This window comes from Pezoporus occidentalis, unplaced genomic scaffold (assembly GCF_034315485.1).
Source record: "Pezoporus occidentalis ecotype Australia unplaced genomic scaffold, CSIRO_AGI_Poc_V1 ctg263, whole genome shotgun sequence".
NCBI classification, from domain to species: Eukaryota; Metazoa; Chordata; class Aves; order Psittaciformes; family Psittacidae; genus Pezoporus; species Pezoporus occidentalis.
The window spans coordinates 777,442-803,500 of NW_026914534.1; the positions used below are offsets into that span (position 1 = coordinate 777,442).

The following is a 26,059-nucleotide window of genomic DNA, read 5'->3' on the forward strand; positions in this document are numbered from 1 at the left end:
TTTTAGAAGACAGAATAATAGGAAAAACAAAAATAATGTATACTCTAGACCATATATTCCCAGAGAAGCAATTAAACCTTCCCACAATGCTTACCAAACAACTGAGAGAAATAAGCCACTCATAACTAAAAATCGTCCATTGCAGAAGGCCCTAACAATAGCTGTAGTTTCAGAAAGAAATCCAAACCCAACTTTCATATATGTTACATTGCTTTAGTTCATCATATTTTTGCTGTCAGGAACAAAACTGGGAGCAGCAAAGGCCACAACTGACAAAGAGCAAGAGATATATCTTTACATAATTTAAGCAACTCAGTGGTATAAATCATTTACAAACCATTCTCAACAACCGCTATCTCACTGGAATCCATAGAGAGAGACCTGAACACTGTTTCATCACAATTTTTCCCCATCCAGCTGCACTCAATGAAGAGAAGCTGTTTTCCAACATCTAATTCACACAGGCACTACTGTACAGTACCACCAGGAGAGGAGCAAACAGGATTGCACACGAGAATGCTCAGCCAGCCTTGCAACATTCAAATTCTACGTGACATGCGTTTGCTACCACTACATACTCTCCTCCGTGAAACCTGCCTTCATTGCAACATCTACTGGTAGTTACACCGACATTGCTCTGGCATCACTTGGAATTGCCTGCATATTTTTAAAAAGCTTCACATTTCTGTGCTGTCTTACAGTCACTGCAAGTAAAAAAATTCAGTAGCTACTAGGAAATTCATTCAACCTAGATTAAAGCCAAACTTCCATGCCAAGCAAGGAAGCTATCAGAATTGTACGCACAGAAAGGTGGCCAGAGAGCTGGAGGAAAGACCCACTCAAAAAAAGAAGCAAAAAGCTATGCAAATTCCTAGGACTCTACTGGGTGAGACTGGGCTGCCAGCTCCCAAAGCCAGCCAGAAGAAAGAAGTATCACAGAAGTAAGAGGAAATAGGTTGTTAAGCATACACCAGGGTTCTGTTTTCACTTCCCTTTTGAGGAGCAAGCAAGTTTTGTTGCAGTTTATTTCCAGGAATTCATTGCTTTGCTTGGATAAACCTGGTTTTGTGTTTGTCTGATGCTCAGTGAGATAACACAAGCACAGTGCACAGAGCTTCTCTGGAGTCTCAGTAAACTATGGACTCAAACGGAAGACACTAATGCAGGCCAAATCTGAGAACTTCAGGAGTGGCCTGAGGCATGTGCCACAAAGCTGAGAGCCCCAGTTTGGAAATAACTACAGCTGATTTCCAGGATACATGGAGAAATCTTTTCTATGAAGACTTAATCAGGGCTCACTAGCAAGAATTATTGGGGGGGGGGGGGAATGTAGGCATCATAACTTACATCCTGAAGAAAAGTGACTGAATGAGCTAAATTGACAAGCAGAGAGGTAATATAGTCATGACAAAAGGAAAATGTCCTTTTGCTAGAATGTGTGGCTCCTCTAGGGTACCATCCTGAACAGCATAAAGAAAAAAAAAAAAACAAAACAGATTGAGTTTGAGTTACATCAGCTGTAAGGGTAGCAGATAGGAGGGAACAAACCTTGCCTGCTAAAGGCTTGTCTACATAGGATATTAAAATAGACAAGTTATTCTGTAACAAGTATTTTCCAGTACCTTCCCCATACATAAGCATTCCCAATACAAAATAAAGAAGTACAAATGCAGAGCTGTCCTAAAACCATTGTAGTATTTAAAACTCTGACACCTCCTCATTCAAAGGTAATTTCTCTGTGTAGACAAGCCCAAGATTAATCACAGCGTTGGTAGAGCATTAGGCAGATGAAAAGGCTTAATGTTCTTTGAGTGCCCCTCCTTCCGAAATTGTCTTGACAAAAGGGTTGGGTTTGTTTACTGGATATGAAATGTTGCTAAACCAGATGGAATAATGTCACAGTTTAACATGGAAATCTATTCAGATTTTGACATCATTCTTAATGATACCTGTAAATATCAAATTCAAAATACAGAAGTTTACAGCATAGATTGCCTTCATGAATGTCTTAATGGAAGCACCAACCTAAAATAGCCCTGCAAGAAACTAGACTCTATGCAATTTTAAAAGTTTGAAAAAGTACACTATAAAACATTTGCATACATGTACAAATAAAAATATATACTACTACTACTACTGTAGAACAGTTCAGAGTCAAAACCAAATTTTCTTTGCACAAAGAAAAAGTTTGCGGCAGACAGAATGGTTCCACAATGTTCAAGTGAAGTAGACCTGAAGTTTAGGGGAGAAAAGAAAAAATTGACCCTCACAGAGTGACCTGCATGCACATAAGCCAACTTTCACTGAATCTTTTTGTGGACTTGGCATAGCTTTACACTACCATGCATATAAGACAATGAAAAGTCAGATCTTTTCATCACTTGTCTTCCTCAAATAAGTGCGTATCAACTAATTCATTAAATTTAGAACTCCAACTACTTGCAAGTTTGAAAAGGTACGCATAGTGCCAATAAGAAACCCTGACATATGCAACGTGTAAAATTAAAGGCAGATTTACTATTGAAACAGCTTGTTTCCGTTCTCCTGAAAACAAAACAATTTTATTCAACTTTGCCCAGCGCTCCAGGCTTTGTAAACACAGCTCCTTTTCTCCATCCCCTTTAGCAATTTTGGGTCTACCCTTGTCAACCAACAACTTCTCAGTGTTCAGAACACTTTGTCCATGTATGAACATGAGGGTAGAGCAGGTGGGGAAATGCAAGAACTTAGAAATCTATCTTCACCCCTCTTCTTCCTCCCCATGCCTCTGATCTTTTGGGAGTTAAGGAAAAAGACTCCTCAGCCTTTCTTCTGCAGTGTTTAATTTTCTTTGAAGCTTAGGGCAGTTGGGAGAAACTGCCCTCTGCACTTAAAAGATGATCACTTGAATTTAGAAGTACACACAGTTTTTCCCAATAGCAGTTAGAACATCAGGCAACAAAATAATACAGCCTGTCACATCTTGGTTTTAGGTTTGGTTTTGATTGGGGTTTTGTGTTGTGTTTTTTTTTTTGTGTGGGGAGGAGGTGTATGAAAAAAATAAAAATACCACAACCCACACTTGAGATATTATCAGTATTTCTAATGTTTATCACCACCATGAATCCAAACTACTGCACCAATAGAGATCAAAAGAGAAACCGATAATAGTCCTAAACCAATACATATACAGAAAGGATTTTTTTTTTTGTTTTACATGAAACAACAGTAGTATCCATCAAAGGAAAGAAGGAAGACACGACTCTCAGACCTCTAGGGAAAAAATGTAATAGGAATGCAATTTGTTTTTTAAGACATGCAGAATTTGTTGTGGGAGCTTCCAGTAAAGAGATTTTTTTTTTTTTTTAAGTTGAGAAATGAGTAATGGAAATAGTAAATACTTGTTATTGCAGCTGTTGCACAATGTAAGTTCAGAACAACACTGGATTAATTGAACCAAACTATAATGCTTAGAAATAAAGAAAAAAAAAATCATCTATGAAGTGAATTCATTTGCCAAACATTCCACTTACTAACAATCTAAGGGATTAAAGTAAAGAACCTTTTTAACATGTACTGCAAGGGCAAAGTTGAAAACAGCCTCTTTGGAGAGTAGATGTTCTTTAATCACAAGGAATAAGGAAGATCCTGTTGGTCCTCTCTCAGAGGGTAAGGGGGGTGGGTGTTGGTTGGTCGTTTAGTTTTTTCAAGTACCAACAGTTTACAGAAGCTGGGTTGATTTGCAGATAAATGGGTGTATCAAAGCTAGAATACTAGTCAGCAACATTGCATCTGCACCTGATTTTATTGTCCCTGTAAGCTCAGAGGAAGAATCTTCAAGGTGTTTATTTCCCTAAGGGGATGCTAACAGCAGTAAATATGTACACAAATAGCATTGCTGTAGCCTAATGTCTCCAAAGTATTTGAAAAGCAGCATAGTATCCAACAAAGTGAACTGCATGTTCTTTTGCAGAGCTGTTGGGTATCATTTTGATGCCAAGGAAAACCAACCACCAAGGTGCAAGAGCAGCTGTTCAAACTCTACTCAAGAGGTAAAACACTGGTGTTGACTTTCCGGCCCTGGCAAACAGGAAACCGCAGCACCACCTCAAGTCAGAAATATATACACAAGGGACATTATTGCTTTGAGTAAGATATGGATCTCAACATAGGTGATAATGTCCAAAGCTGAAACCATGAACGGAATAAGGAGTCAAAATAAATCCCACCACCTGCTCCAGGCACTTTTGGGAAATGAAACAAATATATCCACTGTACATAATTCAAGAATAGAGGACACAAGAGAATAAAAATGACCCAGTCACTTCAGAGGTCAGTGATTTTAAGTATCAAATACACAATTAAATAAGCATCAGGGAATACATGTTGCAGGTAAGGCATGCCTATTATAAAGAAACAGCTCAGACACAAACTAGCAAATTATGCTTCCCCATCTGAAGTTAAAGGATTATGAAGAAGCCAAAAAAAACTGATAAGCTTTGAAGGGCTCTTCAGATACAGGTGGTGTGAAAGAAAATTAATGAGTTGTTTTTTTTTTCCTAGAAAGTCAAGGTTTCTTACTATCTTCCCTAAGTCAGGCCCATCATGATGGAGTTTTCCATTATTGTGAACACTTCCCCCCCTGCCATTAGGGAAGCCCCAGAGCAAGTTCTACAGAAGAAAGAAATGTGCTTTTTACTAAACCCCAATTGTTTACAATTTAGGACTTCCAACTTCTCCAAATGATATGGTTTAACCAAGACAAAACCGGTCAACTACAATTACTCAGTCCCTCCCTCTCACATTGAGAAATCTATCAGACATTAGACTTAAGGACGGCATTGTAATTACTATAGCTCTATGCGAGTTAAGGAAGCTCTGCTTTTACACACAAGCTGATGATCCAGAACAGAATTCTAACTGAATGGAGAAAAAAAAACAACAAACAAACACCACCAAACAAACACACACACACACACACACACAAAAAAAAAAAACAAACCACACAACAGCCACCAAAACTTAGAAGACAAAAAAGGAGAAGACATTTAACAATGTAAAACATACCCCAAAATAGAGAGGCTTTTAAGGTTTGAAATGTGATGCTTGGAAATAAGAATTTTAAGAAACACACTCCCTACATGCCGATTCATGCTGTTGCAGCTACACTTTATACCTAGAGGGCCATTTGCTTTATAACAATTTTAAAATGACAACCACTCTGTCTGTCCTTCCAACATTCACACACTGATACAAAAGCCATCACCAATCTAATCAGCACATGAGCACCCGGGTTCCAAGTCCAGTGCAAAGGATCTGTGGCGTCATGACTTTGTGGTGACAAGTGCTCAGTCACATTATCTAACTGAACAATCATGGAAGTTTTTGTAGAATGGTATGCAGAATGGGTACTTGCTACTAATTATTCTGATTATTCTCCTTTTTTTAATATCCAATTCCATTCTCCCATCTTTGTCCTCTGACATCCCATCCCCAACTACTGAAAGAGAGATGCAGTAATCTTACTGTTTGTTTGTGTAGTTTAGCCCACTCGAGGGCTCCCATGTACAGACCATCCAGCTGTGCAATAATATAGCCAGCATGCCTCCAAAATGGGTCATCCTTATTATTTCTGATTTGTTGTCTTGTCCATTGATCTTGTCTCCTGCAGAGGAACAAACAGGTTGGGGTTTTCTTGTTTTTGTTTTAGGGTACAATTGATAATGCAGGGAAGGGACAAATGATCCAACCTTCCTAGTGTTTTGAGGCAAATCATGCTTTGGAAACTCTGCAGACATTATATGTTATATCCTCTGGGTGTAAATGTTCAGATCTATATAACATACTCTACAGCAGTGTGTATCTACTAGACTTTAGTATCAAGGAGTTGGACTCCACCTCTGTGGGTGGCTCTGCTACATTAGATCTAACATCCCCATATAGTCAGCAAAGGGAAACCAGCATTTGATAGGTATTCCCTTTCAAATGCCTATTTAAAGACAAAATGAGCCTGACCTTTGAAGAGGCTATTTCTCTCCCCTAGGTACAAGTGCTATGAAGGCTTTTGGCGGGTGGTGCTCAAACACTGCCTAAGACCCACTGCTATGCCTCTGAGGAAAAGGTGGGAGACCAAACGCAACCATCCCATGTGCCAAATCCAATCAAGAGGTTACTAGCTAAATAACCGAGATTTAGAGCACAAGGCAACAAGAGGTGAACAGACCTTAGGGCAAGAGCAGCCCACATTATAAGGATCTCCTAGAGTTCTCTCCTTTGCTGTGAGCAAAGGGCCAAAGAAGAACCACAGGTGTTAGACAAAGTCAGGACAGATTCATGCCTCTTCCATCCTCCTATATTTATCCATCCAGTATTATGCACATCAGTAAAAAAAGAAAGAATGAACCTGGCAAGGAATCAGACTCTTCCAGCAGTATATGGGTGATAAAACCAGCCAGATTCAACCTTCTAGAAGTAACAAGACACAGGAAGTACATCAGAGGAAATGGATATGCTCAGAGAATTCGGGGCTAACACCTTTAAGGACAACGCACCAGCTCATATTGCAAAATTGCCATTAAGTAAACCAGTGATAGAGGAGCCAAGGATATAACCAATACCAAAAATATAGAGGGTCACCTAGTATTACCCCTATCCATCCAACAATGCATCTTGGGGGATACAGCTACCACGCTGAGTCAGTCTGGAAAAAACCTGTACACATTGATATGGTAGCTATTCCATTTCTTTCATGAGGAGGACAACAAAGTTGTAAAACGATGGCAACGGATTGCTAAGATTTTTTTCCTCTTCTTTTTGGATAAGCTAAAACCAATCAACTCTATATATGTGTACCAATAACAGAATTAGTCAGATATATAACCCCTCATGGAAAGCACAAGACAAGAGAAAGATGGTAAAAATAGTCCCCAGAACCAACCAAAGTTTCACAGAAGTATTTGTAATGGAAGAAAACATTAAGTCAAAGAGATTTACATAACTGGTAATCACAGTTGAGTTTCCCAGTACCTGACCTAGCTCTCCTCCCACTTCTAGTTTCACACCAGTGTAAGTGCATTATTTGAGAATAATTACTTTTGGTTTACAGAGCTGAAGAGAAAAGGGAATCAGGACCTTTGCGATTAGAACAGAATTTACATCAGCAGTAGAATAAACAAAATGCTAACCTAACGGAGGGTGAAAAGGATACACAATGCTAAAAAGATTCAGGAACCTGGAGACCACACTGTTCAGTGTAACATTCAAAATACCAGCTTTTAGAAAAAGCATTTTGATTAGCATGACCTTCAGAATTCGTTGGCATTATCTACACATCCCTGTAGCAATGGTTTTAAACATTTCTTTGAAAGAAACAGAATTAGGCATGGATATTTATGCCCTTCATCATATATTTCCTTTTCTTATACTAACAGCATTCAAGCAGAGGGAAAGGAAGTATGTATTTCCTTAGGCCCATAAGGAAGAGATTAAATACCCTTTAAAAACTGTCACACTCCAAACCCAAGTTTTGAGTATTTTCTTTTCTAATAACTAAATACATACGCCATGAAATTCTGAACTCCACTTCGAACGACGGGATTCTTAATTAACTGTGGATACATATTTGCAGCATGGTCATACATGTGCCTGAAAGAATAAAAGTAGCAGAAGTTATTCTTTTGAATCTCCCTTCATTTTGCTTACCAACTCACTGATCAATAAGCATTGAAAGACAAACGCCACAGTGCATAATGTAAACTTTTCCAGATCACAGAAGTTACTTCAGTGCATGGCTGAAAGCAACAAAACAGCAAAGGCAACACAAATGGATTGTTTAACTTAAAATAAACAACCTTGCTAATAGCAAGATAAGCAAGAATGAGATTGAACTACTTTATAGCTAAATTCCCATTCAGGAAGTATTTGTAGGACAGAAGCATCTTCAAAGCAATAGAAGATTTGAAATAGAAATAGTTTACTGGAGAACTATCCTACCAGGAAAAAAAAAACAAAAAAAAACACACAAACACCACACTACCCCAAAACCAAAACAAACCCAAAAAAACAAACCAAACACAGAGGTGATGAGAATATAATCTGCTCATTCAGTTGAGACAGAATTTCAGCCTGGTATCTAGCAGGCTTTACTTACCATTAACCATGTTCCTTCCTTTCTGATTAAGCTAAATATCTCTATTTTAAAGTGTGTATAAGTTAATCTTTTATGTTCCCACAGAAACTCCCAGTCACGCCAGCCCTAAAGAGATTCAGCCTTATGGAGACCAAAATTTCTGTGGGGCTTTTGCTGTTGTTGAATTCAGTTAGCTATGTCACCCCTATTAACTAATAGAAACAAAAGTTGTAAAGGTTTGTTTGGGTTTTGTTTGTTTTTTTTTTGTGGTTAGTTGGGGCTTTTTCTTCATTTTGTTGAAGTGAAGTATTTTACATTTCAAGATGAAACCAACTGCCAAAAATGGCTCAGGAGCCCAGAAGTTAAAATCACCCTTCCATTTAGGTGAAATGCAATCATTTGATTCAAGCCAAAACAGAACTCCAGCATTTCTTACTGGGGGTCAAGCTTAACAAACAAAAAAGGAGGACTACTTAATTCTAGGTGGAAATCAGCAGAAATTTATTTCCCCGAGGTCTGGAGTTGCTAGAACTACATCAGTCATTAGTAAAATTAGCTCCTACCAAATGCTGAAAGAAAACAGAACTAAAACAGATACCAGCCTCAAGGAAAGCACATGCCAGGAGGACAGAATTCCTCATATTAAAACCCATGAAGACAACTTCCTCTAGGAAGGATGCAGAATAAGCTTTTCCCAGTTTCCCTCAGGCTGTAATTTGAGAATACAGCCACAGATGACTGAATGGTTTGCTGATGATTAGAAAATTAATTACTGATTCTCTAACCACCTTCTCCCTCTCTTTCTGTCCATTGCCCCATTCCCAGCTGGTGTTTTGAGTACTTGATTGCATATGACCCTGCTGGTTCTTAGCTCTGATACCATTCTGACAACCAACTCTGTCTGCATAAATTCAGGCTAAACACTAACCCTGAAAAAAAAAAAAGTGAATTCTTCTTCTGTCAGTTTCCAGTTTGAATTAGGTGGTTATGTAGACAGATAAGCAACAGAGCTGGTGCAAGAAGACAGTGTTAGTAGACAAACTGATGCCTAGACCATCAGTAGCAGGCACAAGCTGGGGCTCATTGGGTCTGTGGAGGGAGGTGCTGGGTCAAAAGAGAGGAGCATTATGCAGCTTCACACCATTATACTTTTCTTGAAACTGCAGCTACAGTATCGACTTTACTTCTAGAGCTTTCTGCCTCCCATGTAACACAGAACAAAATGCCATGATCATAACCTACTTCTTGATCACAACCTACTTCTTGAAGACTAGAGAGTTGAAGAGACAGATCAACATTCTCTATAATAAGCAAATAAAAATCCCAAGTAATTTTAGGAAGGAAATTATAGCCTAACACAGTCCATACTACAAGTCAGTGCTCTTATGGTACTAGAGAAGAGGAACAAATAGCACTAGACAATCCATCTGGCAGATGGCCTTTTAGAGATGAGAACTGGATGAGGAAGATAAAAAAACTGCCCAGAATACTACTCTAATCACTGCCTAGGCCAGGACAGATGATCAGGCTTCCAGGCTCAACCATCAGCTCTACTCTCATTTTGCCCTCAAAGGTTATGCAACACAAGGTAGATTTTAGTAGCATCTTTAAGCTCTGATGATGGATGTGGAGATGGGGTTAGTCCAGAATCAGTGGACTGAAAACGGCTTCTTTAATGGCTTTCCATCTTGTATATGCTAACAGAAGACAGATGATTCCTGGAATTGATTTTTCTATTTAAATGCTTAAAGTTATTGAGAATTTTTCCCCTAGTTGCTCTGTTTAATTTTTTTTGCTGTAACAAAGCTTCTGTGCACATGGCTTGCATGTTTTGTAAGGCTATTTTCCTCTGAAGTAAATTGGGTCATTATAGCAAGGTAAGGCTTTGCAACTGTATCTAAAGCCAAATGCAAGGCAATTACAAAGCTGAGACAAGATTTCAAAGTCTAAAACCAGCAAAGCAGAGCACTGCTTCTTCAAATTAGAGAGGAAGATGACAAGACTCAGGTCAGCTGAGGTTATGCCAGAAGACAGGAAAATTAACTTTGCTACAAATTTAAATACTGCTATTGGACACCTGGCATGCCCCAACTGGAAGAGATTAAAAGTAATGTCACAGATGTGGACACGCTCTACCATTGCCGGAGTAAAATCAGGCCTCATTAACACTTCCCCATTTGCAATGGGAGAAGATAATTCATACTCAAAAAAGAGAGAGCAATCATCTTCGGTTGGATGATAGGGCTAAACAAACGTCTGGATCTCCAGACAGGACAAACACTAGAATTAGATTTATCCAACCCCTAACTATCTGTTTTCAAATAGCTACTATCTTAACCAGGTACTAACACTAGAAAGATGACTCATACTTTAGAAAAGGCTTGTGTTTCTATGGTCACTGGTAAATAGGACTGACCAGTTTAGCTACTGTTTTTTCTATCACAGATTTATACAGCTAGAGCTGAGATTAATCCTTCCCCAGGAATCCAAGGTGAAAGAGTCTCACGTGTCTCACACTTTGCTATTTTTTATCTGTTTGGTTTACATTCTGCTTTGGTTCCTACCAGGGACAAAGTGTACACTTAGATACTTTGTCACTCTTTTGCTTACATGATAAGGCGCCTAGCTGTGTCTAAAGTGTAATGCAAGAAGTGAGATAGCTGAGCATTCATGAAGGTCTTCAAATTGCAGGCACTGCCAAGCTGGAGCTACTGCTCACCAAACAGCTTCTGCAGGAACTTATACTTCAGCCTGCAATGAGGCATGCAATGTATCCTTCCCATTAATGCTTCACATCAGAGCTCTTCCCAGGACAACTTCACAGTTTCTGCAAAGAGCCACCCTGGGTCATTTCTACTTCATGGAGTCATTACCACAAATAGATGCAAGACAGCTGGAGATCCTGGAGTTGTTCAGGCTACAGATAACACTGTGCTAAAGTGCACTTTAATTATCAGGCATACCCAACATTTTCACACTGGTAGGCTTTGCCTGAGCCACTGGAGATGGTTGGTGCTTGTACAGGCAAGCGACACAAGTTTTCACTCTGGTAGCTAAGTGGTTGTTGATGCAAATAAAGCATTGTTACACTCTTCTTTGTTGTTACCCAGCCCTTAAAAAGGAAGCTTGAGCTGTATGCAGCTACTGCAGGCACTGATGTGTGCAAAAGCAGAATGAGAGTGTTTAGAGACTTCTCATAAGAGCAGTTGTGATAAAAATGCTAGACAGCTTCCCTGAAGACAGGCTGAATGTGCCAGGCAGTCTGTTGGGAATAGAGTTATGGATTGGGAAACCCTGTTTCTCAGTTTTACTTCAGAAGACTTGTATAACTGTCCCAAAGAACGAACATCTGCCTGCATGTTAATTATGTTTCCGTGACTCTCTAGGCAAGATAAAGGAGAACTGGAGCTCCGAGAGCAATCTTAACATCTGCAAACTTAGTGTGTTCTCACTACTCCCACAGTTCAGGAAATTGCAAACACACTGTGTAAGAGGATTCATTAGTTGCAGTTTGCTGAATAAAAAAAAATGACAAAGGTCCTGCAGTTAAAACCTGAAGTAATAGGTTCTTCTCAAGGGTCAGGTTGGTACATCACTAACCAATCTCTGTTCCTCAACTGGAACATTTTCGATATGTTTTCTTAGCCTCAGGAGAAGCCATCTTTAGCCAAAATAGCTTTACAAGACCTGACAGAAAAAGCTTATATTCATGACTCCCAGTGAGGAATATGCTTTCATTGCAGTTACAGATATATAACAGGGCAAAGACATAGCTAAAAACCAAATTCAGATGGCATGCGTATTATCTGATAGTCATTTTTGTGAAGGTAAGCATTTTCAGGTTTGCACTGTGTCGTGGTTTAAGCTCAGTCGTAAATCACGCAGTCGCTCTCTCACTCCTACCCCTTTCCTCCCTCCACTCCAGGAGGAATGGGGAAGAGAATCGAAAGAATGCAACTCCCACAGACTGAGATAAGAACAGTCCAGTAACTGAGGTATAATAGAAACCACTACTGCTACCACCAATAATAATAATCATAGAATCATAGAATCGTTAGAGTTGGAAAGGACCTTAAGATCATCTAGTTCCAAACCCCCTGCCGTGGGCCGGGACACCTAACGCTAAATCATATCACCCAAGGCCTCGTCCAACCTGACCTTGAACACCACAAGGGATGGAGCATTCACAACTTCCCTGGGCAACCTATTCCAGTGCCTCACCACCCTAACAGGAAAGAATTTCCTTCTTATATCCAACCTAAACTTCCCCTGTTTAAGTTTTAACCCATTACCCCTTGTCCTGTCACTACAGTCCCCAACAAAGAGTCCCTCGCCAGCATCCCTATAGGCTCCCTTCAGATACTGGAAGGCTGCTATGCCTTCTCTTCTCCAGGCTGAACAGCTCCAACTTCCTCAGCCTGTCTTCATACGGGAGGTGCTCCAGTCCCCTGATCATCCTCATGGCCCTTCTCTGGACTTGTTCCAAGAGTTCCATGTCCTTTTTATGTTGAGGACACCAGAACTGCACACAATACTCCAGGCGAGGTCTTGCAAGAGCAGAGTAGAGGGGCAGGATCACCTCCTTCGACCTGCTGGTCACGCTCCTTTTGATGCAGCCCAGGATACGGTTGGCTTTCTGGGCTGCAAGCACACACTGAAGGCAGCTCATGTTCATTTTCTCATCAACCAGCACCCCCAAGTCCTTCTCCGCAGGGCTGCTTTGAATCTCTTCTCTGCCCAACCTGTAGCTGTGCCTGGGATTGCTCCGACCCAGGTGTAGGACCTTGCACTTGTCATGGTTAAACCTCATGAGGTTGGCATCAGCCCACCTCACAAGTGTGTCAAGGTCCCTCTGGATGGCATCCCTTCCCTCCAGTGTATCAACCGAACCAAAATGATAAGGGAAATAACAAGGGAAGAGCATACAATACCATCCACCAACCAATAATACCCAGCCCGACCGAGCAGAGAATTAGCCCTTCCAGGTAACTCCCCATTTACATCCTGGGCATGACGTGCTGTGGTATGAAATACCGCTTTGGCTAGTTTGGGTCAGGTATCCTGTCTCTGCTTCCTCCTGGCTTCCCCTCCTCCCTGGCAGGGCATGAGACTCAGAAAGTCCTTGGTCAGACTAAACATTTGAGCAGTAACTAAAAGCATCAGTGTTATCAATGCTGTTTCCAGGCCAAAAGTCAAAAAACATAGCACTGTACCAGCTACTAAGAAGGAGAAAAAATGACTGCTACTGCTGAACCCAGGACACACTGTCAGAGGATTTCTCAGTGGGTTTTCTCAAAAAAGTTTCCTCTGAAAAGAAAGGCTTTGGCTACTTCTGGTTTTGCATCTTAACTCTCTCACACTTAAACACCTTTAAAACAGTTGAATTTCCCACTTTGCTCAAAAGTCAAAAGCCTCAAAGCCTACTTTTCCACATTGATACAAACCCTCAACTTCACATCCATAGAGTTTAAAATCTCTGTTCATTACCTTTTCTGTTACATTCACTTCTCTTGAAAGGACTAGTCAGTGCTGGAGCTGGTAGCCCTACAGTAACACAGCTAGGGCTAGGAAACAACCTCAGTAAGCACCTAGAGAAGGCAAAAGCCTTGACCTGAATAACTTGAGAATCTTCACTTGACACCCCTGGAGTAAACAAAGGGGAAAATCTCCCCCCCCTACACCTAAGCATAAACTAAGAGATCAGATAAAGTCCCTGAAGACACTGTTTCACATTCAAGCCATGATTAAAGGAATGGGCATATACTTAAGTTTTTTTTTAAAGCCAGGAAGACTTATAAATCTACTTCGGAGGCAGAAGGGGAACAGGGTGTGGGCTGTTGCTACTAGAACATTAACTGCTATCTAATTGGGCTTAGCACAGATTGGGTGCTTTGTAGTATGACAAAGCTTAAGCTTAACCACTTAGAGATGAGTACCTAGGTAAAACCTTGTGAAAAAGTCTGCTGACCGATACCCAATTTTAACAATATTCTAAATGTAATCCTAGCACCCCTAAAATCCACACGCAGTTTACACAAACTGACTGAATAGCACATAACAGTAACCTCTCCTGCAAAATAATCCAACAGCATGCATCCAGATCTCTCATGCACTTAATTTCCTTTCCTTCCTGTAGTACAGGTTGTACACTCTGAACTTTACCATTCCTTTACTCTTTCTCCCAGAACTGTTTTGTTATTGACAAATATTACTTTAGTGAAGTTCCTTTACACTCTCCAGAGACCTAGCTTCCTCTTCAGCAAAGTCTCCTAGACAGTCATATTATCATATGATCAGAGCTATCCATAAACCTTAACTGATCTTAAAATGTCTTACTAATTAACATCATCTTATCCAGCAGCCATATCTAGCAACTGTTCAACAGAAAACCTTCCTCTGCTGACCTGTTCAACACAGCCTATAGGTATTTATTTCAGTGTTCTGGAAGCAAAGCTGGTGAAGCCACAGCAAGCATCTTCCAACTATTCCCCAGCCATGCACCAGAATTTGGGAGTATTTTTTTTCCTGTGACTAAGTTGACAGAGGAGAAGATGGAGCTTGTTCAACAAGTCATGCATCATGTTCTTAGCTGTATCACCATCTATATCCTACCAGTTAGTATGTCATAATATATAAGAAGCCATTCTGTCTTCTTATTTTGTCAAGGAACAAACAAGGTTTGGGTTTGGGGTTATTTTTGGGGGTTGGTTGTTGCTTAGAGTTTGGAGGGGGGGAAGGATGGGTTGGTAGGTTGGTTGTGGTTTTGGGGTTTGGGGTTTTTTTTTGTTCTTTAAAAAACTGCTCTGGATTCATAAGAAGTACAAAATTCTGTCAGTTTCATAGATCTGCAGTGTGGGAGAGATTCAGTTCCTCATATTCTCTCCAAAGGGCTTTCAGTAATAACGTGAACCTTCTAGACACACATCAGCCTGCCTTCAGGCTTATCAGTATTTTTTTTAAATTATTCTTATTTATCCAAAAGAGACTAAATTCCTTATGCTATGAAGATTCAGTAGCTGCTCCCAGTAGTTTCTTGACAGTGTTTGCTGAAAAAGGTCCTTAAGGAAGCCCTGTAGCCTTTGCTAGCAACATAGGGCTTAGGCACTTTCTTACACATACACTATTCTGTGATTGCTATTTAATCAGTAACACTGATACAGTACTCTATCTCACCAAGGTGTTAGGAGAGCCTGCAGTATGAGAAGAGGGTACATCCTGATGCCAAAATGAAAAGCTATACTTCATACTAGGTACTAATTAAAAGAGTAGCACACAACTGCAAAATGTATGGTTAGTTTAAATGGATGGGAATTAAGTGAAATGAAAAACAACAAACAACTCACAAGTACAGAAATCCACTGGAAGTGTCATAAGTTAAGTTGCTTCCTGAGGTACTTACGGAGCTGTGAGATAGCCTTCCAAAAAGCCAGCTGCATACATGATATCTTCATTGCTTAAGGTCTGACCGCCATAGCCTGCTCTGATCTCCAGAACTCCCCAACCTGTTGTCTGTATAGAGTTGTTGTAGAAACCATAAGCATCTCCATGCCTATCCAGCATATTCCTGACCTGAAGTGTTTTTGCAGCTCTATTCCAGTACACAGTTGCATAGCGGATTTCTATGGTGGAGAAGAAAGGAGGCAAAGGAAACAAACAAACATGAGTAAGTATTTCCTACACAATACTGAAACATCAAGACAACATTGTCACAATTTAATTTGATAGTTTTCCATCAAGTTCAGTTCTACTGTGGAGAGCAACACTAATTTTAACATACTGAAAAGTGGCATGAGAACTAAATGGAGTTTTACCAAGACAAAACCTTACAGCTAAATATTCTCATGTTACTCTTTTAGAAATCATCTATAATTCTCTCAGTGTAGAGTTCCAACATAGCTGAGTCTTGACAGAAAATTCAGAAAAGTACTTCCTTACCCTGGCTCAGAAGCAAATCTATACAAATCTTATTGAAAGTAACTATAGAAGATAGCATGACTTAGCAACTGCAAAGGATTATGGGCTACTGTGGATTTTGTTTTCCACCTAAAGATTCAAAAGGCCACAAAAAGTTTTCTAAACTGTCTTTCTGGGCAACTAATTCTGGAGGTGGCAATACACAGTAGGAGCACTAAAACTCAGTGCATCACAGGTTTAAAGACAAAAACACCACAGGTATGCAATCCTTTATAAGATACACAATCCCTATCACCTAGTCATATTAGTACCAATCTCAACTGTGAAATGAACAGGAAGGAGGAGCACTAGACTGCTCAAGAGTTCTTCTTGGACTGCTGTTAAAAGCATTCTTCATTAGCTGGGTTTTAATCCTGCTGTCCCGAAGAAGAAAGAGCACAGCAAAATGCTTTCCACAAAAAAAAAAAAAACAACAAAAACACAGCAATAAAAAAGAAAAACAACAGATCCCTAGAACTCTAATTCAGCCTTCCCTAAAATGGGACCTGATCACATCAGATCTCTATTCATACTGATCAAATCACTACTACAGTATTACAAGTGAAAATAATTCAACAAATCATGAGTCAAAGTTCCCAGAACTACTTAAAAAGTTTTAAGGGATAAACTTGTAAACACTTAAAACTACTGAGAAACCTGCAACATTTTTATTCCCCAGACCCTTCTCCAGTGTGTGTAGCAACTAGTTCTGTGAGTTTATAGCAAGAAATTCCAATTTGGTTACTACTTCCTCACAACGATTCATTTTGTGTATCACACCACAACAGCTGCAAAATAGAGAATTTGATCTAATTCTAGATGATCTTACACAAAATACTTAGTACACGTGCTATGATAATGGAACCGCAAGAAAAGCAACGTAATAGCAGCACAATACCTAATGCTCTTTTAAAAAGCTATAAGTAACATATTTGTGATTAAGCAGCTAGTTCGATTTCAAATTAAGTGCCCCCACTTTATTCACTACTATAAAACATAACATAAAGAAGCTATTTTTATGAAGAGCTATGTCACATTTGAATACAAAAAGCAAACCCAAACTTTTTCCAAGAACTAAACTTTCTCCACCAATCACTTTTTGACATAACAGTTACCCAGTTATTTTAAGGCATTTTTTATCCATTTTACCAGACTGTTGAATAATCTGTGTCATTCAACATCCACAAAGGTGTTCTCTCCTAGTATTCCAGCAAGAACAGCAAACACTGTTTCTTACAGAGTATCAGAGGATGGCTGAGGTTGGAAGAGACCTCTGGAGGTCATCTTGTCCAACCCCCCTGCTCAAAGACCATCACCTAAAGCCAGCTGCCCAGAATTCATCCCGGATGACTTTTAAGTATTTCTGAGGACGGAGATTTTACAACCACTCTGAGCAACCTATGCCAGCGCTCACCCACCCTCATAGTTAAAAAGTGTCTCCTGCTGTTCAGAGAGAACCTTCTGAGTTCCAGTTTGTGCCCATTCCCTCTAGTCCTGTCCCTGGGCACCACTGAAAAGAGCCTGGCTCCGTTTTCTTTACACCCTCCCTTCAAATATCTGTAGACATTCATAAGTTTTCCTCCTTGCACCTTCTCTTCTCCAGACAGCAGTCCCAGCTCTCCCAGCCATTCCTCATGTGAGAGATGCTCCAGTCCCTTAATCACCTTAATCACAGCCCTTTGCCACAATCTCTTCAGTACCACTAGATGTCTTTTCTATTGGGGAGCTCAGAACTGGACCCAGCACTCCAGGTATGGCCTTACCACTGCTGAGCAGAGAAGGATTATCTATCCGAACCTGATGGCAATACTCATCCTGATGCAGCTCAGGGGACAGTTGCCTTTTTTTTTTTTGGGATAATGGCACATTGCTGGCTCACATTCAGCTTGGTGTCCACAACGCCCTTTTCTGCAAAGCTGCTTTCCAATCAATCAGCCCCAACATATACTGATATGTGAGGCTACTCCTCCCTAGGCCAGGACTCTGCATTTCTCTTTGTTGAACTGCATGAGGTTCTGTCAGCCATTTCTCCAGCCAGTTGAGGTCCCTCTGAATGGCAGCACAGTTCTTAGATGTTATCACCAGCACACCTGCAGAGGGTACACTCTGTCTCATCACTCAGATCACTAAGGAAGATGCTGAGCAGTACCAATCACTGGCATACACCACCTCTTACTGGCCTCCATCTAGATTTTGTACCACTATGCACTATATCTATCTTCATGATGTACTAGAGACACTACTCACATGAACAGGAAAAGCATTAGCAAGAAGAGAATTTTAGTAGTGAAGCAACTGCATTTCTTTCCCCATTCTATGAATAGAAGTTTTTACACGAATATATTTGGAGATTAAGTCATTTCAGGGACTTGGAACACAGTGTTTAAAAACATATTTTTCATCTGCCAGGTACTAAGGCTATTTAAAGGACTAAGACGTGACAGAAAATTCTTCAAGCAGCTCTAATCTTAGTTTTCTGTTGTCTCCTTAACTGTTTCTAGTAATACATACAGTAATTGCTACTTTAAGTGAAGGGTAAACAGGGGAATCAGTCAGACTGAAAAAAAACCCAAACATCTATAAAGAGAGCAGGCTGATAAGGGTCAATTCTTAAGAGAGCCAAAGGCCACCTTACAAAGCTAAAAGCTTACATAAGCAAAGAGGTTAGGAAAGGGAGGTCCAGAGAAGAAGCAGTGCAAGGGGTCAACACAGAACACAACCAGCCTGTCCAGCAGTAAATGGGAAGGCTGATTCCAAGCAAAAATCCCGGTGCAGGGCAGAGGAGAGACAGATCATGTGCCCAGTGCACAAAGACAGCTGAGAAATGGGTAAAAAGAACAAGAACAAACAAAAAACATTATTTTCTTCCCATCTTTTCACTAGGCTGCGGAAAGGTGGCAAGTAGTCAAGAGGAACCAGACAGCTGGGTATTGTTATTAGTGCCCACAGGCTAAACAGGTATGTTAGAGAAACTTTCTTCTGCCTAAAGCAAAAAAAAAGTGCTTTCTTTTGTAAAAGAAGGTTGATCCCAATGCCAGACAGACCCACCTGACACAGGTGTTCTAACACAGCAGGCTGTGTTTCTTTGGTTTATGCTCTGCCAGCATGAATATGCAGAGCTATCTTCAAATGTCAGAGTAAACTTTTAAATTACCCATGGAGTTTGCCCTGCCCCTATTTCACTACAAGATCAACTGAAGAAAACCAGGACTAGAACAGGATGGGAGAGAAGGGGAAATTACATTATAATTAAATTACATGATAATTTGCAAGAAACCTAGCAAGGCCTCTCGAGGAACAGCATCAAGATACCTGCCATAGATGTGGCTTAACAATGATGCTGGAAAAGACCATTTCCAATTACTAATTTGTTATTTTTTTCCCCAACTCATTCACTTGCTGTCCTATTTCACCCCATTAGTTTTTATGTCCGTTTCTGCAGATCTAATTGCCCTCCTCTAAATAGTTGAATAGTTAAATTGCTATGTTTATTTCAAAGAACATATATATAGTCTTATAGCAATTATTAAAATTTAGATGATAAATCTTTATCTTGCTATAGAGTTAAATGCTCTAGGATGGAGTTAAAACTACAAGCTTACAATCTGTGTACACTTAAACTAGATGATCTCCAGAGGTCCCTTCCAACCCTAATGATTCTGTGAAAACACGCTTACACTACAATGTAATTAAAACATTTGTTATCACCCAGTCTGTTACAATTTTAATCTGTGCTCATCTAAGGTAGCTGCACGATCGTTGACAAGAAAACCATCCAGAACTGAAGTATGATATGAAATATAGATACAGAAGAAAAAACTGCACATTTCCAAACAATCCTGTATGTGTCCTGCAATACGAAGAACCTTTCCTTTGAATAATGCTGGCATTTTTTATTCATTTTTTTTTGGCGGGTGAGGCAGGCGCCCTAGCATCTCTTATCCCAGCAGTTGTATTGGTAACTCCTTGCGTATGAATCAAACAGTGTCTCCATGAATCTCTAAATCATCCTTTTATTACTGAAGTTAGACTTCCCAATGTGTAGCTGAGAATGCTTCCAAGCTTTTCAGCCTATTAGGATTCTAAAGAACAGAAAAGACTGTGATAACCTGTGGCTATTCCAAAACAGCATCACTTAGAATAACCTAAATAACAAGCTGAAGCACACGCTATTTACTGCAATGAATGACTCAAAATCCCTGGGGATAGGGTAGGTCAGTGGAGTCACCATTCCCCTTTGTGCAACCAGCCAGCCAGAAGAACTGCATAGCATCAGCGATACACAGTTCCACCATACCCACTGTATGGTGGGAGACAGAAGTGGAGAAGTGCAATGACAAAATAAGCCTGGTAATTAAACCAGTGTTCCTTCTCCTTTCTGCAGCCACTAGGGACTGACAGGAACCTTTCCTCAAATTGCCTGTTTTTAGAGATACATCAATGCTTCTGCCAAATAAAGATCCAAACATAGGGACTGCAGTTGGGAGAGTGCTGGGATTTCTTCAAGAACTGAGAAGTATCTGCTTTTTTCCAGGGTTATACCCTAAATAATGGAAAAATGAAGATACTTCAGCTACGGCTAGGAGGTGGTAGTAGTCCCCTTGTTTTTTTGGCTGAAATGCCTAATCTGTTTTCTGCCTTTTTGGCCTAGCAAAGGCATTTCCAAGGTTATGTTAAAAATGAGCTTGTCTTTTATCTGGTGGCAGTAGGAGAGAGGAAATACAAGTTTGTGAGAATATGGAAAAAGCAGAAGTAAAATACTAAGTAAGAGGACTGAGCAAGATGAAACAAAGAGGAAAGTAGATGAAGAGTACATGAGTGAGTAGCAGTAATTTGCAATGAAAGAACAGAATGGACAGAGAAGATGAGGCAGAAAAAAAGAGCAATACACCGAGATGGCCCAAGACTATCTAATAAACACACTACTTGATAATTGACACCAATATCTATTAAATAAATTGTAGCTACAAAAATAACACCTGATGTGCCTTAACAGTAAAATACTGGACTTTCTAATTACAGAAATTAACAGAACTCACTTTGCCTTGCAGGCAAAAGAGCTACAATGTCTGGGAGTGAGAATTAATATTCTTATTTTTCCGTAGTTTGAAAAAGAAGCCAACTTACAAGCAATGAAGCACTGGGTAGGTTGCATGTAATAAGCTAATAAACAACCATTTGAGCATTTCCTATTAATAGCAAAAATACTGGCTTCCTTAAGCTACTAGTTTTTATCTCTATTTCACATGCTTATTTTTATCTGCTTTTCAAGTATGAAGCTTTTTTGTAGAGATGTTTGGATGTATTTTACAGCGTCCATCTTTCCACTAAACAAGGAAGCTATCACTCCACCCTTTCACTGAAAAACTAGTTGTGTGCAACTTCAAAACACAAAAACCTAGCACTTCCGTTTTCAGTGTACCCTCTCCTGCCGCTAACATTCACCAAGAAAGATTATATATGCACAGCTTAACATTTAAATATTTCAGGTCCACCAGAGTAAGGAACTATATGATGTTTCTGCTCAGCCTTGTAATTTGATAGAGCTTGTCCTGTTTTCCCATTAAAAATTCTAGAACCATTCTTTTAACAGTTCTTCAGAAAAGGTTCTATACCTCTAAAGTACAACTAAGATTTCAAAGTACAGTTATGACTGGAAGCCATTACAACACCAATGTTAAGCACTTCAGGACTTCTTTAGAGATTAGTTTAAACCACACAAGAACTTAACATGAAACCCAGTAATGTTCAATTAAAGGAGTGAAAGTTTTCTTGTTCTGCTTGAATATAAGCTATTTGCGTTTTCTATTCTATTGGCCTTAATTCATCCCATTTCCTCAGACATTTCAGGTCTAAGTAATTTTCCAATTTGGCTCTAACAGGCTGGTCATTATTTGAAACCTAATCTCCTGATTTGTGCTTACATGAGAGAGAAGCAATATTCAAATGTGAACTATAAATAAAGAGTTTGAGTATTGTACAGTTTTCAAGCTCACAAGGATACTTGACTAGTAAAGCTTGGCAAGTTTTCTGCATTAGCTAAAATAGTTATACATCATCCACAAAGGAAACAAAAATAACAGTTTCACAAGTACCTTCGCTTATCATACAGTCTCTCAATTTAAGTAATTTTTACCAGAGAACATTCTCTAAAACCACTTTCCTAACTGTCTGATGAAGAATATTCAAGGCATTCAAAATGCTGAAGAACAATGAACAAATAAATAATAATAATTAAAAAAATCTATACAATTCACAATGCTGAAGGCCACCTTTACTCCACTAAATAACCTAAAGGCATTTCTATTTGCTCCTTAGTAGTTTTCTACCAGTACTGCAATTATGATGTGAGGAATCAGAAATTACCTAAAACTACTTTAAAACCTAAACTTCCTTTCATTTCTTCTGCATGATACACAGTTGACCCTTCCTTCAGTCCTGCTAACGTAGCACTAAAGTTTTTGCCAAACTCCGATAAAGTTTGAAAAGTAGATCTGCAAGATGAGGTGGGACCATCAGCAAAATTATATGCTTGTAACATTTTGGACACATTAAAACAACAGTTACCTGAATTTCTCCTTGTTTTGTGGCAATTAATGTATGAACTAGGAATTTCCTAAAAGATAAGCACTGAATCCAGCCTTTAAGATCTTCAGAATTCACTGAAAGTAGTAGAAGAGGAAGATATTCTCCTGATGAGATTTGGTCCCCAACAACCCTACTATTGCCATCGGTACAAATGGTATTCGAAATTCTCTAATGGACATTCTGCTTCCAATGGCTGCTGTCACTAACCCTTACCAGTCTTCCAGAGGCCCCTTCACTCTCACATGCTCCACACTTGCTCAGCATCTCTAAAAATTCCCTCCTTTAGTGCCTCCTTTCCCCACCCTTCTAGTTGCTGGCAAACCTGTTTCATACTTTGAAATGAAAAAAAAAAAAAAAAAAAATTCTATGTTCATGACTTCACTGGCATGTTTTTTCTATCACATAGTGGTATGTCCACAGCTGCAATAAGTCTCAAACAAACCAAGCAGAAACTGAATTTTTAATATTTAAGAGATTCTGTCAAAAATTGCGAAGCTCACCAAAATGCGCTGTTATGCCATTTGCCAAATTTTGTTTGCATCTAAATCTGACTATTAAGTTACAACAAGAATTGAAATATCCTAATTGAGCCTTACAACTTTGAATGAAAAACTATTATATTACGCAAACGCATGACAAAAAAAATCCCAGCCGTGAGCAAAAAATTAGCATGAAGTGGGGCTTGCACCATAGAAAACACCTTTAGATTTTGAAAGCTAACCAGATATTGGTAAATTAGTTACTCTCAACACAAGTTAATCTACTCGGGAAACACTGGATCATGCATACGTATGAGTTCTTAAACACAGATGACAACCTATACCCACAAGCTAGCATTAAAACTCTGTTAAGATACAGCATCCTGCAGGCCACAGCACCAAAACGAAGCATACGTCCTAAATGATTCCCGTGCATGCCTGTTACATTAAAAACCAGCACCTCTGAGAGCTGAAGGCAGCCTCCCATCTGTTGAATCCCTAGTGTGGCTTCCCTCGCCCATTCTGGGAACCGGAAAGATGTTTTGAAAGCAGAAAAAAAGTACCGGCACTTAGCACCCACGAGGCACCACGGCCGAGCCTGTCCCAGCCGGAGGGACGTGAGGTGCTCTCGGAGCAAGCCCATGGGCCCTCCCCAAAGGGTGGAGGAGCTTGACGGCCCCGGCACTGCCGACGAACGAGGCCCCTCGCCGCCTCGCAAGGCGGCACGGTGGCCCTATCCACCGCGGGGAGGAGGCACAGCGACGAGGCGGGACGCGGAGCCCGGCGGGTCCTCCAGGGCGGGCCCGGGCGAGCTGCACTACCTCCTCGGGAGCCGCGGCAAGAGGCCCAGGCCAGGCTCAGCCGGTGGGACAGCCTCTCCCGGCCGCCTGGCACCCCCGGAGCATGGGACAACTCCGCTGTCTCCCTCCCATCCGGCCGTCCCGATGAGGGGACTTTGGGGCAAGACCCCCCCACACTGCCCTCCCGCGCCCCGCCCGTCTCACCTGCTCGGCCCCCCGCCGCCGCCCACAACAGGACAAGCCCCCAGCAGCAGCAGCACACGCCGCCACCGAGCCGGACCATGCTGCTGCTACCGCGCACCTCCTCTGAGTACCGCGGGCGGCGGGACTTTAACAAGTTCCCTTGCTCAGGGCAGGTCCCGCCGCTGCCTCCGCCTCTTCTGGCACCCGCCCCAGCCACGGCGCCCCGTGCTGGGGGTGGCCCCGCCAAGTCAAGGGCTGTGTCTTCTTCCCTCACGGCTCCGGGGTGCGCCCCGGGACCGGCCGGCAGCGCGGGCAGCCCTTCACGCTGCGCTTCCCGCCCAAAGCGTCGTGGCGGCGGCCCCCGATCGGCCGTTGATCTCGTAGCCGGTGGCAGCCCCGCCGGCAAGGCCTGCATGCTGCCCTTGCGCCCGGTCGCCTCACGGTGATGGTGGCAGAAGGCACTGGAGGAGGCGTTTGATGGACGGCGAGCACAGGGCTCCGACATCTTTTTGTCGCTGACACTTGTTTAAAATCCCCAGTGCCTGGCTGGGACGTGATGCTCACTCCAGGCCGAGGTTGGGTCTCACCATTGTGCCGGACATCTTCATGAGGCACAGGTCAGTTAGGAGGCGGCTGCTGGGCTGGTGGAGGGTGATTGCCCATAAAGGGGCAAAGGTTTATGAGGAAAAGCCCCTGTAAAGCAACAGGGAGTGAGGAGTTAGGTGGTGCCTTGTCAAACTGCACATTTTGCATCAGAGGAAGAGCAGCTTGCTTTTGAGAAGAAAAAATGCACATGTCCCAGCAGAAAGGCTGCTGGACAGTCCTTTTCCAAAGGCTTACAGATAGGGACAACCTTCCCTGGGGTCTCCCCCTGCCCCTTTGGTTCAGACAATTGTGCAATACTGCCTTTTCTTCTCTCTCCAGTGTTGGATATTCTACCACTGTACTAAACCAGCCACCATTAGGCCATTGTGTTTCGGTAATTGTTAAAGATAGTTCAGATTTGATGCCGGTGCCTGTAATATCCTCATATAGCAAGGTCACAAGCCAACCAGTTCAGGCCAAGTAGTAAGTCTTGGCCTTAAGCCCAGGGAAAAAGCACTACAACACTACTGCCTACCCAGTCAAAAATAACTCTTAAAGGCCTAATCAGGAATGGATACTGTATTCGCTTTGGAAGGATATTCTCCAAAGGCTTTCCCAGATGAAAAAATCACTTGTCACATGCTGCTCTCAGTTTTACTGTGCTGGTGAAGTAAAACACAAAATTTTATTTTCCATAGAATTCTCTTTAGGGGATTACCACAGGAAAACAACCCACAGTATTTAAAACAAGATTCTCTGTGTACAAGTGATGGATATGGTCAGGAATTAGAGGCACATGTAACATGCAGGGCAGAGAGTACAACTATACAATGTGGAAACGAGAGTGGAGTATGGATGAATGACAAGTGTTCCTCAGGGGCTGGAACTGGCACCAGCACTTCTTAACATCTTTGTTGGCAACATGGGCAGTCAACACACTGGAAGGAAGGAAGGAAGGAATGCCATCCAGAGGGACCTGGACAGACTCAAGAGGTGGGTCAGTGTGAACCTCATTAAATTGAACAAGGCAAATTCAGCTGCACCTGGGTTAGAGCATTCTCAAGCACAACTACAGGCTGGGCAGAGAATGGATTGAGAGCAGCCCTAAGGCAGACTTGAAGGGGTGTTAGTTGATGAGAAGCTCAAAATTGACCCAGCAATGTGAACTTGCAGCCCAGTAAAGCTAACCATATCCCAGGCTGCATTAAAAGAAGCATGGCCAGCAGGTCCAGGGAGGTGATTCTCCCCCTCTGCTTTCATAAGACCCCATCTGGAGTACTGCATTCAGCTCTGAGGCCTCCAACATAGCACTTGCTCAAGCAAGTCCAGAGGAGGCCCATGAAGATGATTCAGGGGCTAGAACA

At 41.2% G+C, this 26,059-nt stretch overlaps 1 protein-coding gene across 1 annotated transcript in view; it reads right to left on the reverse strand.

Annotated features, from left to right (window-relative positions):
• PLBD1 (phospholipase B domain containing 1) overlaps positions 1 to 24,290 on the reverse strand; it is a 40,735-nt gene extending 16,445 nt beyond the window's left edge. The window contains exons 1-4 of the mRNA XM_062624174.1: positions 24,132 to 24,290; positions 15,507 to 15,726; positions 7,540 to 7,623; positions 5,506 to 5,644 (exon numbers count right to left, since the gene is read on the reverse strand). Coding sequence (XP_062480158.1) covers positions 5,506 to 5,644; positions 7,540 to 7,623; positions 15,507 to 15,726; positions 24,132 to 24,210 — 522 coding nt within the window. The 5' untranslated portion in view covers positions 24,211 to 24,290. The remainder of the gene's footprint in view (positions 1 to 5,505; positions 5,645 to 7,539; positions 7,624 to 15,506; positions 15,727 to 24,131) is intronic.
• Between the last annotated feature and the right edge of the window lie 1,769 nt (positions 24,291 to 26,059).